Source organism: Talaromyces rugulosus, chromosome V, assembly GCF_013368755.1.
Source record: "Talaromyces rugulosus chromosome V, complete sequence".
NCBI lineage: Eukaryota > Fungi > Ascomycota > Eurotiomycetes > Eurotiales > Trichocomaceae > Talaromyces > Talaromyces rugulosus.
In genome coordinates, this window is record NC_049565.1 from 521,926 (window position 1) to 535,426 (window position 13,501).

The window sequence follows — 13,501 nt, forward strand, 5'->3', positions numbered from 1 at the left end:
AATGTACCAAGTATGTCAACTTTTAACCACCTCTTAGCAGTATTCCCTGCGTGTATCACTATAAACGAAAACGCCAACCGCCATGCAATCATTAAAAGGTTATATAAAGACTTAACATGAGAATCAAGCTTTGCCCTTTTTCTTTTCTTTTTTCTTCTTTGCTTCGCCTCCCCCAGACGGCTCTCCCATTCCCATCATACCGGGAGGCATGCCCGGAAGACCAGCAGGCATCCCAGGCATTCCCGGCATGCCACCCATCTTCTCCATCTCTGCCATGGCTTCCTTGAACGGGTTATCGCTGACACCACCTCCTGAATAGGCAGGCGAGTGAATGGGCAGAATCTTTCCGATTTTCCAGCCTTTCGGGGCTGCTGGTGCACCGGGCAATTTATCGGGCATCGGGAGACCATGGATTCGAAGTCTATACGGTGATTTCTCCGTGGTTGGATGGGCTTGTAAGAATTTCGCAACGAGAATTTGGAGGTGATGCTCTGTGTTATTATCAACGTGTTAGTTTTCGGTCGATGTGACGGGAAAAAAAAAAAAAAAACCATAACACAAAAAGTCCTACTTACTGTTCTTTACTCGCTCATTTAGCAAGTCGCCATCTTCATCTTTCAGCTGGACACGCACTCGACCGGGATTCGCCCAGTCCTTGGGATGCAGCTTTTCGGGCTCAAAGCCAACCCGCAATCCTAGTTGTTGACAGGCGTCGAGAATGTCTCTCGCCAGCGGGTTCTCCACAGCCAACTTGCTGGACACTTGTCGCCCTTCAGCGCGCGAGCGTGTCTTATCGAAATAAACTGCGTATAGGGCGTGAAAGTGCTTTGGAACGTCTTGCGGAGCCTGGGGCGGGGGTCTCGAGGCCATCTCCGGCGGAGGGTGCATGATGGACGGCGAGATGATGTGGTCGCCGGGGTCGTCGGAGGGAGCGACCTCCTCGGGGTCGGAGTCGGAGACCTCTTCAACTTGAGCGCGGCGAGACATGTTGATTGCGTTCTATTATGCCTTTTCTTTCGGTGGACGACCAGATGTTGCGGTGGATGGAGATTCAGGTCCGGAACGTCGCCAGTTGTGCGGGAGGAAAATTAGTGGGTCCACTCTCCGGACTCTCCAGACACTAACTATGCAATAATAATAATAATGCTGCATAACCTGCGACATCTGCTATTTGCGTCAATGCTATTTGTCTGTATTTGGCAAATTCTGAATATCATTTACTTATTTTGCGACTGCATTCCCCCCAACATTGTCCGCTTCTGCCGCTTGACCAACCCCCTACCGCTCAAGTGCCACAAATGTGCTCAGACCACAAGATAAACCGATGACGGACAAGAACCACAGCAAAAAAACACCGAATAATATTAAATATGACTCAGAATGCACCATGCGTCGCGCCTATCGGTGGCAGCCGCCAATCTGGGGCTCGGCATCTTATTTTCGGCATGCCGAGCGTGCATTAGCCAGTCCACCCGTCCACAATTACCTTGATAGGAAATCCGCGCAGATGGCCATGCGGGGGTATAAAGACACTGCTGACCCCTGGGTCCCATTCATGATATTTTGTTGTTGTTTTTTATCGTTTTACGAGTTCTTTTGAATCCAGACTAGTTTTGATTGATTTGCTCCGCTACACGATAACAAGTTACTATCTGAGCAAAAATGGCATCAAGCTCTGCTGCCCTGCATCGCCACCTCCACCATGTGCCTTTCATGGCATCCTCTGGCCAAGGGAGCTACATTATACTGGAAGATGGCCGGCGTATTCTCGATGCCACGGGGGGTGCTGCCGTCTCCTGTCTGGGGCATGGCAATGAAGAAGTCAAAGAGGCCATGATCAAGCAGATCGGCCAATTGTCATATTGCCATACCGCATTCTTTTCCATCAAGCCATTTGAGGAGTTAGCCGATTTCCTAAAAGCCTCTACAGGTGGCCGCATGAGCAAGGTGTATATCGTTGGGTCCGGTGTGTATAGTCACCCCTTTTGTTGTAGGGTCACTGACCGGTATCTTAGGCTCCGAGGCAATGGAAGCAGCAATGAAGTTATCTAGACAGTATTACCTAGAACTCGCCACCCCTCAACCCCAACGCACAAAATTCATTGCGCGAAAGCAGTCATATCACGGTATAACCCTTGGCGCGTTGTCCATGAGCGGTCACACATTTCGACGTGAACCCTTTGAACCTATTCTCCTCCCAAACGTCTCTCACATTTCCCCCTGCAATACCTACCGTGGCCGTGGGGATGGTGAATCAGATGCGGAGTATGTGACTCGTCTTGCAAATGAGCTAGACGCCGAGTTCCAGCGTCTCGGGCCAAACACTGTCTGTGCATTTGTTGCCGAACCTGTTGTCGGTGCTGTACGTATGGCTTGAGAGCATAACTATTTTGCAGATCATATTAATCAACTTATATGTTTTAGGCAATGGGATGCGTCCCGTCTGTTCCCGGCTATTTCAAAGCCGTGAAATCCGTCTGCGACAAGTACGGCGCTCTCTTCATCCTCGACGAAGTCATGTCCGGCATGGGTCGTTGCGGAACCTTGCATGCATGGGAACAAGAAGATGTCGTTCCTGACATGCAGGCAATTGGCAAGGGTCTCGGCGGCGGCTATGCGCCCGTTGCCGGTCTACTGATAGGCGAAAAAGTTGTTGATGCGTTGGACAAAGGCACTGGTAGCTTTAGGCATGGCCAGACGTATCAAGGACATCCCGTGTCATCGGCTGCTGCTTTGGCTGTGCAGAGTGTTATACAGAAAGAAAATCTACTTGATAATGTCAAAGTCATGGGTGGTTTGCTGCAGACCGAATTGGAGCGAAGGTTATCTAACCACCCTCACGTGGGAAATATTCGTGGCAAGGGGTTGTTTTGGGGCGTACGTTGTGGCCATTTTGTTATGAAATTCCAACTAATTCATGTGTATAGGTTGAATTCGTCAAGGACAAAGCTACAAAAGAGCCGTTCGACCATAAACTAGGTCTTGCATTTCGAATCCAAGACAAGGGCTTGACACCTGACTACGGCATTTCGCTATACGGAGGACAGGGTACAGCCGATGGGGTGCGAGGCGACCATATCTTGCTCGCACCACCTTATAATACTACGAGAGAAGAAATTATGTTGATTGCAGAACTCGTGCAAAAAGTTGTAGAGGATACTTTTGCCGAAAATGATGGTTGAGGTAGATAAGCCGATATTCGACAAATCCGAGGAATAATCATGTTTGTATTCAGAAGCACGCAAATGCACCGGATTTTCAGTGTCCTTAGAAATCAACATTTCAACTTCTCTGATGCGCAGCACGTCTAGTCTAAACACATCATAGTTTTGAATTTTCAGATGCCCCAGGCCCTTTCCAGATGAACATTGAATTTTCATCTCTCGCAGCTCTCATCTTCCGTAATACTTCCTCGTTGGAAAAACTAACCAGGTCCTCAAACCGTTTCTTGGCCATGTCAAGACTGCCAAGTTTGACATACCAAGCCTCTGCCTTTTGTCCACTGGCGTCCAGAGTACCAAGCCGTTTACACGCTTCTGCCCAAAGCTTCATCACATGCTTGCTCTGTGGCAGTGCAGGGATGACTACATTCCAGACATGTGGCATGAACTCATACTCAATAAATGTCACAGGCACGCCGGAATCCTTGATATTTTTCACCAGGAACTTGATTCCATCAGAGTAAGTTTCTTCGCCGCAAGCAATCCACATCGGTGGCATTCCCTTCCAATCAGTCCATGTCGACGGGTCGATAAATGGATGACATATGGCCGAGTTGTCGCAATGCAAATCACCTCGGGGCGGGTTTGATGGCCAGATAGAGTCTGCTGGGAAATTGGGCTGAACCCATGGCGCACCTTCAGACAGCCAATCGGTTTTCTCGAATTTCTTAACCGACGGCATTGAGAGCGCCGGATCGGCCCCGGGACAGATGATTGCGCATCCAGCAGGCATCTGGAAAGAGATATCTCGACCAAAGAAACGGATCTTCTCGGAATTCAATCCAGAGGCGTCGGAAAAGGCTTGAATGAACTGAAGAATATCAAGATGGAGGATACCACCGCCCGATTCACCAACAAGAATCAATTTCTTCGGGTCTATGGGTTTGTGGAAAGCTCCAGGAGGCGGGGACACAAGGTAAAAATAAGCAACCAAGGCGTCCAACAAGACAGTTGGAACGGTGTTTTGTGGGACAAGGCGGTATTGAAAGGTAAACACTCTGGCACCAGTTTCCTCACATAGTCGCTGTATCAGGGGCCGAGCACCAGGAGGGCCTGCACGGCTGATTATATAGATCAGCTTCCATATAAAATATTCATTCTACTAGATTTACTTACAACCATGCGCCTCCAGAAATATAGAAAAGAGTCAAATCATTCTGTCGGTGATTTTGGATCATGTTGAATTTGTCCTGCTCGGTGAGGTTTGGCTGCTGTGGTGCTCTGGGATCTTGAATGTCTTTCCTGACTCCTATCCATTCACCATGGTATGTAGAACATGGAGCTGGCGGGTCAAGCTTTTCGGTGCCCTCACTCTTTGATTTGAAAAGATCCCAGAGCCTGGATCGTAGGAACTCGCCTTCCGTTTTTGTTGGACGCGGAATTGTAGCCTTGCTCACCACGATGGGGCCTTTCAGAGGTCTTTCAGAGGTCTTTCACGGAATGACTGAGCCTGGATCTTCGATATTGGAACCCAAGGAGCACTTTTCCAGGCCTTGCGATAACTCAAAACCGCACTTTTCTGATTCTCTGAGCCTTCCATATTCAATTTGACAAAAAATGCGGGGTGAAATTTTGCTCTTTCGAAGAAGAGAGAAAAAGGGTTTATTGGCGATGGAGAGTTGAGCGCAGCAGCTACAATAGTGCTATAAATCTCTGAATACCATGCGGGTTAATGGTAGGATTCAATTGCGTTTTACACGAACTATGTCCATACCGTAAATGACCACATAATTTAATGCATATTTTCCATGGTTTAAAGACACAAGACCCAGTGATGCGGTGCCCAAAAAAGAAAATACAAGACGTTCATCGAGGTGGCAAACACGAGATAACAATCATTGTTCGCCCCAAATGGTGAGTATCTCTGCTGCTAGTGCGATATGGAGACAAAGAAAATGGCAGCAGCTGAACCCTCCCCTGCATGCATTCCGCATCGGATACCCCTCATTTATTTGATGGCCAATTATCCTCATTTCCTTGCCCCGGCTGCGCAACCGAGCATGGTACATCTGCAGAAATACTCCCCGATGCAATAGGAGATGGCGTAATTCCCAATTTGAGTTCTTTGCTGTCCTGTATTATACCTTTACAGTCATATTCCTAGTAATTTTTCTATCAATACGGGCCAGATTGGCAGTGTATTTTTCTTTCCTTTTGGAAATTTGGCGCTGTGGTATTATTACGTGATAATCTCTGTGTCCTTTTTATTCATTGCGTTGGGCAATTTCCTATTTTATCACCCTGTACATGTACACATCACCCTTTTGCAAGAACCAAGTATGTATTAATTTTGATGTATCTCTATCTATGTACACTGGCTGTTTCAATACACCTGACCTTACAACATGAAAACCCACTGCTCTCTCTCTCTCTCCCTTTTAATGGGCTGACCGTTGCATGTGTCCTTAATGTTTGCATTTATGAATGATGCTGCTGGATTAGTGTGTCGGTTTTACATGTATGTTGACATCGTTAATATTTACGGTATAAATTGAGTTCTTGCTCAAATAGCACTTATCAAAGCAAAAATAATCACGATTAATACTAAATTCGTGCAACAACTAAATAGAGGATAAAGCCACCATCCCGCTGTTTCTTTACTTGGACAACGTTCAGTGCTCACATATAAGGATAAACAGTTGTTTTAATATTGAGATGCACACAAGAAACATTGGAAATATCGAATGCTGCCTATAAAGGATCAATGACAACATATTTAATTAAAAAAAACTTCAACCTAGCCAAGTACCTATTCTGCCAAACAAGTTTCAATAACGCTTTGCTGGTCTCCTGGATGGCTCCAGATCTCGACAATCTTCAGAGGCGGGTCTACCTTTGACAATAACTCTACCCACTGTGCTTTCGTCCGTTCCATTCCATTGCTTAGAAAGAGCATCAAAATGTCCATTTCAGCCCTTAATAGGGATTCTTCTGTGTCAGACAGGACCATTTCGTTAATAAGCAGGCGGGATTGGGATTTCATTGCTTTTGCAGTGTTTGATAGGATCTTCACAGATGCAATATCGTCCCAGTCATGTAGCACGGATTTCAAGTAATATATGTCGGCCCCTTTAAAAAACAACAAGGTTAGTGGAAATTCAACCGTCGCGCCTGGCTTGTACTGTTATAGCGGAATGACTTGAACTGACCATGTATTGGTTGAGGAGTGAAAAAATCATAGAACCTTGGTTCGATCCTGGGATCTAAAAGCCCAGGAATCCCGTCCAAGGTTTGTTGCAAATCCTGCAGAATCAACTCACAGTCTAACTCTGGAAAGTCATTTGCAAAGCGCTGGAGATCAACTCCTTGGTTTCCTCCGATATCGACAATAACAACTTTGGTTTTTGTTGAGGCAGTTACACCCGTAGCCGCCGCCTGAATAGAGGGAATCCTGTCATGGATCGGGTATTTGGACTGCCAGGAGACAGAAACCGTCTGGTTCCGAAAGGTCATATTAGCATCAAATCCTCTTTTCCATTCAGCGTCTTTCCTCAGTGTCTCCCAGACAGTCTCCCCCATTGCAAAATCATAAGCTGGGGGAGTCTCATTGGTGTTGCATGGCTTTTTTTGCTGGAGATACTGTCGGATCTTGCTAGCAAGTGGATATACCATGTCGTTACTATATGAGCTTGTCAGTAAGTGTCAACGTTTTCACAAGGGTTAGTTGTGAAAATAAACATCAGCTTACGATATTATTAGTCCACCGGCTGCACCTGCTTGGTTTTGAGACGTAGTGTATGCGTTCGCGGTGTAGGTTTGATATCCTATTTCGGCAGCGCACCCGATTGCGGTAATAACTCGCATCACGCGGACTTCGACGATGGAATACCAGTCAGTATAATTTACTTTCGGTAGGAGAACTTCATAATGTGGCATGTTCGCTCACTAATGAAAACATGGTCATAACCAGACATCACAGCCAAGTCAGATGCGTTCAGACTTTTTCCCTGGTGATCGACGAGTAATTTCAAGATACCCATTTCAGTAGCAGCAACTATACACACATTCTCGAGTGTCTTCATGTGTATTTAATTAGTTAGCCATCATGTAGCATGGTCTCCCAAGGAGGGAGGTATTATGGCAGTTCAGGGGGCTTAGACAAACATGAAAACGCTGCTTTAGCAAAAAAATATCAGGAGGTTGAATCGCTTGACGCATGCCTTCCAGAGCAGTCTCGATTTTCATCCAGGAAAACCTATCGCTAGGATCGTATGTAGCTGCAGCCTGCTGAATACAGGTAGCCAATTGCATTAGATGAGCTTTCTCTGCCATTTCGAATGATTGCAGTGGATTTTTTTTCGGTATTGTGAGTAGATCAAAATGCAAAAAGAAAGAACGCGCTCGATCGGCTTTTGTAACTAATAATTAATCGTCTCCTTTGTTAAATGACCCCACATATTGACGTTATGCTGCAACGCGGTACCATCATTACACGCACCGTGTATAACCAGGTAATACAATTGCTGTAAAATTGACATAACTTACGCACCAAGACATTTCCCCAAATAATAAAAAGCAACTATATAGACAGGCGGAAAATGGGGAAGAAATATAGATCGCAAGTTTTCGTCCTGCATCAGCAATATACGTGTACTCCGAAGAATCCAAATAATCGAAGAAAATTTGTCATTATAGATTCAATATGTGGCCATTCAACCGCCCAAAGTATTCTTCTATTATAATACTACTCTTCTACGACGCATGGCTCATGAACATTGGGAATCCTTACTTTTGGCGTTGTTCTACACATGACGTATTGGTACCCCTTTACAGGCGCAATGTGGCCCTCAACCATTGTGATATCGGATGTGGTGAGTGTCGCGGTTAACAACTTTCTCGTTTTGAACTTCTCATAGGGCCCTGTCCAGTATGGCATTTCTAACACATTTATTGACAAGGTACCGGTTACTATCTTGTCCATAACTCGTACTACCATAACAGCACAGTGACCCTGCTCGACCTGGAGCCAGACCCATTACACGTGGCAAAGGCGGGTCTTGAGAGAGTACACAAAGACTTGAATATACAAATTCAGCAACACGATATATTGTCGCATGATCCAATTCCTCTTTCGTATCAATCTCAGTCTACAGCATCGGAGAAATACGACTCGGTTTCACTGACGTACCTTTTGCACACGCTCCCTGTTCCTCCCTCGGAGAAGATCAAAGTATTTTCTAAACTCAAGAAAGCTATTAAATCTTCAGGGGTGGTATTTGGCGCGACAGTTTTGGGGCCCAGTCCATGCCATAGCTTGGCTGCACGCATCTTATTATGGATACTAAACTTGGAGAAAAGACTTTCAAATTACGCTGATGGGGTGGATATTTTTGTTTCTGGGCTTGAAGAACATTTTGCTGAAGTCAAAGCTGAGGTTGTGGGATCTGTATTGATTTTCGAGGCAAGCGTCCCTAAGACATGAAGAAGTCAACTTGTTATATGATTTATTAAAAGAATTTTCTTGAACATTTTGAACGGTATTTATGTTTCTGAAGTAAACGTTTTCCAGTGAAACGAGATAATCTAGTATTCGTGTCTTCCATTGACTGTATCAAAGCAGTTCTCTTGGTGCGTTATGGAAATTTCCCCTTGTTGGATGCGACACTATTGTTTCTGTTGTCTTCCTGATCTGCATATCTTCTTGAAGTAAGCCACCATCACTGTTTTGTATTTCGTCTTGATATATTAGTTGCCTGGGGCCTATCAAATTCATCTCGAAGTTGTTCGGAGCACGTTTAGAACGGCCCCGGTGTCGAAGGTATTCGTACAATGGCCTCAAAGTAGGAATACACGCAACAATGATACCCCCTTCGTGTTCCAAACACGACCAATACCCAACATCTGCATTATCTTTTGTGTAGTCTGTCGGCGACCATCGAATTGATACGGTTTTGCCTATTGATGCGACTGCAGTACTGTCAAAAGTGAGCGTTTAGCCTGTAATAATAACGAGAGAATACACTCACAGAAATCCAAGTACGAGGAGGCCATAAACAACACGCTTCTGATATCTGTGCATTTGTAGGCGATATACTATCACCATCGGAATAACAGCAGTCAAGAAGTCCGTAGCCACGCCCACACCTATGATGATATGACGATAATGAGTCGAACGTTGTTATCTTGGTGGGTCGATTTTCAGTAACTCACCAGATGACGTTTTAAGGAGAACATTGATGGTATCCGGGTTGATACACTTCGTTTGGACGCTTTTGTCCCAATAACCGTCTAGTGGAATGCATTGAATTAGGTCCACTATGATGGTAGCGACGGTGACCGGAACAAGCACAGTCAAATTGATTGTAACCATCCATTTCACTGTGCGACTGCTGAGATGGACAATTCTCAAAATAAAAAAACAAATTGAAACTTTGACCGTCATAGTTCCGACGAGGCTGAGAATCGAGTTGAGCAAGGTCAGTTTGGCGACCATCGGAATATTTTCGGGGTTGACGTCTCTCATATCCCTATGCGTGTGGGTCAGGTCAGGGAGCGATGAACATTCCAGGTGCTAGAGAATGATAATCATACTGGCCAACACCGTACTTTTCAAGAAGGTCAGTATTTTCTAACCCTCTGGTTGTGGTAAGAAACAAATACCTCAACCATAAGAATCTCAACTGCCGTGCCAGCCACTGCAACACCCTAGGAATCGTTATTAAATCATCTTAGTTACTTCCAGGCACCTCCCTACAAATGTAAATAACATGGTCCTGTTAATAAATAAGTCAACATATTCCCAACTAGTGATCAAAATGCCTACCAGTCGTCCCACCCCAAAGTGTTAGGGCGAAGAACTGTCCTCACAAAAAACCGCAGTCCCACAACAATGGCCGAAAGGCCAAAACCTGTTCCACAGACTCCCAAAAGGGTCACCTGTTTTGAGTTGTAGCCCATAGCGACCGTTTGTGCTCGTGACTGTCTTTTGTCAGATACGATAAAGGCTCATTATATGGATTGAGAGGTGATCACCAAAGCTATAATGTGTAGTAGTACTGGATTTCTTCTTTAGATAGCCTTATTTTTAGGTGAATCATTGGATTTTGGTCCAGCCTGCAAGTACATGCAGGGGCTGATGCGGTCATCAGTTGACACCTAGAAAGATATATTTGATTTCCCACATGTGCAGTATATACATGTATTGACAGTGGTATTCAGTGGTATTTACAATCAATTGAGGCTATATGTAATGATCGCCCGACATCGCTGTCAACTGCTCGTACTAGCTTATTTCTTTCCTTCTTTGGTGCGTTATCTCATTCCTCGCTCCTTGATCGTCAAACTAGGTAATATTGTAGACTCCGATTAAAAAACTCAGCTGCTTCTTGGTTACACAGCATTGCATGACGCTTGCTATATATCTTAACTACCTACATTAGGGGGGGAGGCAGTTTTCTCAGGACCCGCTATCATACTAGCTTATACCTCAAAAGTAATAGAGGTATAATATCTTACTTGGTGCTCATTGCTCTATAAAAACCCCTTCTACAATTTCTAACCCTAATCCCGAGGTCTCAAACGACACCGAGATTGTAACTTCACTAGCTTAGTAATGGGGATCGAATTTTCTAAAAATAATATAAATAAAGTAAATGGCAAGTGCATTTTGGTATGAACCATGCATTAAAATTCGACAGATCAATTGTCTAATCCTTGCCGTTACGTACGGGAATCTTCTGCATACACGTACTGTAACCATTCGTACTTTACAGCATAACCGCCGCCTTAGCTGATTTCACCAGTTGATCTCATGGGGCGGGCTAGTGACAACAATAGTCACCGGGTACTCGACATCGATGCTTCAATTGCTTTTTTGTTGTCATAACATCTACATATGCATATAGTCTTAGGTTCGGCTTTGCTCGGACATGGACGGCTCAGCCTCGTAAATACATTCCGCATATTTAACACGTCAGTCTTGTAATTGGTTCGTAAAAGAAGCCCCATTAAAAAACCCTGTAGTCCACGACTGTTAACTCCATGATAGTCGGTTGGAAACACGTCCACCCCGGAACAAGACATTTGGGACCAGGGATTTCGCTTCAAAGGTATACCACGGCGAAGGGGCTAGACACTTTATGGTTTTACATATGTCGTAGCCCCTGTAATAGTATGCCATTTAGGGCATTGTATCGCATACGTGAGTCAATATTATTGCTTGGTTTTGTGGCGCAATTCGTATCTATAAGAAGACCAGAGTAGGTCGTTCTCTTGATCTTGTTTATTGTGGACGCGATATATTATTCCTAAATGCTTCGACCTCTAATGAATTAGTGTGTTAAAATGGGATCTTCATTTTCGCAGACCAAACTGGAGATGTCGGCTTCGTCGGAAAATGATCACTCTGGTTTGGTCATTACTGGACTAGGTACCGAATGGCCATCTGTCTTAATTCGCCCAAACGACCTGAAAGACTATGCCTTGAAGTTTTATTCCGAGGTGGATTCCTGGTTTTTTATGCCCATTTCTGCTGTTTGATGGACAAAAAACTGACTGTTCATACAACTTTAGGCTCAAGACACTTCTAAAGATCAACGACCAAACGGGCATAGAGTCTCGAGCTGTTGTGGATGTGTGGAACGATCCTAGATGGCATTTCGACAAACCTCCGCCAGCAGAGGTTATCGATACAGTCTTTCGCGTACACGGAACCCGACTTGCAAAAGCGGCCGCTCTCAACGCACTGCATGACGCCGGTATCGACGCCACTTCCATCACTCACATTGTTTCAGTCACAGCTACCAATTCTGGTAGTCCGGGATATGACCAGCTAGTTGCACGGGAGTTGGGCATTCCCGAAACAACAGAACGAGTTCTTCTCAATGGTATTGGTTGTGCTGGAGGGCTTGCTGCTCTTAGAGTAGCATCGGATTTAGCCACTGCAGCTACTTATCGAGGCCAGAAAGCTAGAGTCTTAGTCGTTGCCTGCGAAATCTGCAGCATCCATATTCGAGCAGAACTGCATGCAGCATCGGAGTCCAACACTATCGGAATCGGACCAGCTCTTTTTAGCGATGGGGCATCTGCCCTTGTACTATGCAATTCTCATGCGCTGAGCCACACCACTCCTAGGAGGTTCGCCGTGGTTGATTGGAGTACACACATTGTTCCGGGAACGGATCAAGAAATGTCCTACAACGTGACATCCCATGGATTTCAACTATCACTGTCGAAGAACGTGCCAGCTCTTGCCTCGACTGCTGTGAAGGGACCTATTCAAAATATGGCGATGAAAAATGATGATATGAATCCCGTCCCTCAGTCTGAGTTTGACTGGGCCCTTCATCCCGGTGGCTCAGCTATCATAACAGGTGTTCAGAAGTCCTTGAGCCTGCCTGACCGTGCCTTGATAGCAACGAACGAAATCTATAAGACACGCGGAAATACATCCAGTGTATCCGTTCTTGCAGTACTAGACAAAATACGTTCACTTGAAGATCGCAGAAAGAATGTCATTGCATGCAGCTTTGGCCCTGGTCTCACAGTAGAGATGGTACATTTGAAACAGTATCTGTGAAATGGAAGCTGGGGAACTTTGATACTATACAGACCAAGTCAGCTGTTCTTTCATGGAGTTTACGTACAAATTATTCGGCTAAAGAAAAACACTTTTTCGTATTCATAAGTACGTGTAGCTGTCCAAAAATTTTACTATCGAGAGTACATGTAACAGTGCGGTTTCTGCCCGCCTATTATAGTGAAAGACCATCCGTAAAACTCGGTGCGATTAAGATAGCCCCTGAAGAAGCGAATGTATAGAATGGGGGATTAACCATGATATTTGGAATCTATGCTTGCTGACAGTTGTCCACTTGACACATACTCTGACTGTTCTTTCTGTGTCTCGTACGATTGAGGATTGTTGCCAACACCCCGAGAGCGGCAGTGCGCAGAAAAGAATGAATGCTAAAGAGCATAGAGAGTTGATTACGTTGTATAGCCATTTATTGACTAAAATAATCCTAATATACAAGCATATTCGATAAAAACAAAGTTATCAATTGACACCAATTTTGAGGATCAAAATTCGCTCAGTAACCTACATTATGTATAACATTTGAAGATTTGAGCTTATCCTACGTATGTACATATGTAACAGACATATAGTTATTAGCCAATGGAATATATGTATATCTTGGACCCAATTTGGGAAAAACAACAACCGTACGTAGATTAAAACAATAGGAGTAGAGTTCATTTGCTATCCACTCTAATTCCAAACTGTGATGTACAAAATATACAAGTTGAAATGATATTTCCATAAACTCAAGTACCAGTGG

At 44.7% G+C, this 13,501-nt stretch overlaps 7 protein-coding genes across 7 annotated transcripts; 3 read left to right on the forward strand and 4 right to left on the reverse strand.

Moving 5' to 3' along the window:
* Window positions 1–123: 123 nt before the first annotated feature.
* TRUGW13939_08742 (uncharacterized protein) lies at window positions 124–987 on the reverse strand (the record flags this gene model as incomplete). The annotated part of the gene is made up of 2 exons (XM_035491871.1): window positions 124–491; window positions 576–987. 2 exons carry the CDS (start codon window positions 985–987, stop codon window positions 124–126), a joined length of 780 nt encoding a protein of 259 aa, XP_035347764.1.
* Window positions 988–1,662: 675 nt separating this feature from the next.
* Window positions 1,663–3,182, forward strand: TRUGW13939_08743 (uncharacterized protein; the record flags this gene model as incomplete). The annotated part of the gene is made up of 4 exons (XM_035491872.1): window positions 1,663–1,966; window positions 2,016–2,362; window positions 2,425–2,877; window positions 2,928–3,182. The coding sequence occupies 4 exons, from the start codon at window positions 1,663–1,665 to the stop codon at window positions 3,180–3,182; spliced, it is 1,359 nt and encodes a 452-aa protein (XP_035347765.1).
* A 139-nt stretch (window positions 3,183–3,321) lies between these two features.
* TRUGW13939_08744 (uncharacterized protein) lies at window positions 3,322–4,885 on the reverse strand (the record flags this gene model as incomplete). Its single annotated transcript, XM_035491873.1, has 3 exons — window positions 3,322–4,282; window positions 4,338–4,651; window positions 4,883–4,885. 3 exons carry the CDS (start codon window positions 4,883–4,885, stop codon window positions 3,322–3,324), a joined length of 1,278 nt encoding a protein of 425 aa, XP_035347766.1.
* A 1,085-nt stretch (window positions 4,886–5,970) lies between these two features.
* TRUGW13939_08745 (uncharacterized protein) lies at window positions 5,971–7,097 on the reverse strand (the record flags this gene model as incomplete). Its single annotated transcript, XM_035491874.1, has 3 exons — window positions 5,971–6,332; window positions 6,482–6,840; window positions 6,910–7,097. The coding sequence occupies 3 exons, from the start codon at window positions 7,095–7,097 to the stop codon at window positions 5,971–5,973; spliced, it is 909 nt and encodes a 302-aa protein (XP_035347767.1).
* Window positions 7,098–7,863: 766 nt separating this feature from the next.
* TRUGW13939_08746 (uncharacterized protein) lies at window positions 7,864–8,643 on the forward strand (the record flags this gene model as incomplete). The annotated part of the gene is made up of 2 exons (XM_035491875.1): window positions 7,864–8,032; window positions 8,120–8,643. 2 exons carry the CDS (start codon window positions 7,864–7,866, stop codon window positions 8,641–8,643), a joined length of 693 nt encoding a protein of 230 aa, XP_035347768.1.
* Window positions 8,644–9,067: 424 nt separating this feature from the next.
* On the reverse strand, window positions 9,068–10,118 carry TRUGW13939_08747 (uncharacterized protein; the record flags this gene model as incomplete). Its single annotated transcript, XM_035491876.1, has 7 exons — window positions 9,068–9,128; window positions 9,188–9,305; window positions 9,372–9,688; window positions 9,753–9,766; window positions 9,822–9,866; window positions 9,916–9,934; window positions 9,985–10,118. 7 exons carry the CDS (start codon window positions 10,116–10,118, stop codon window positions 9,068–9,070), a joined length of 708 nt encoding a protein of 235 aa, XP_035347769.1.
* Window positions 10,119–11,504: 1,386 nt separating this feature from the next.
* On the forward strand, window positions 11,505–12,738 carry TRUGW13939_08748 (uncharacterized protein; the record flags this gene model as incomplete). Its single annotated transcript, XM_035491877.1, has 2 exons — window positions 11,505–11,671; window positions 11,733–12,738. The coding sequence occupies 2 exons, from the start codon at window positions 11,505–11,507 to the stop codon at window positions 12,736–12,738; spliced, it is 1,173 nt and encodes a 390-aa protein (XP_035347770.1).
* Between the last annotated feature and the right edge of the window lie 763 nt (window positions 12,739–13,501).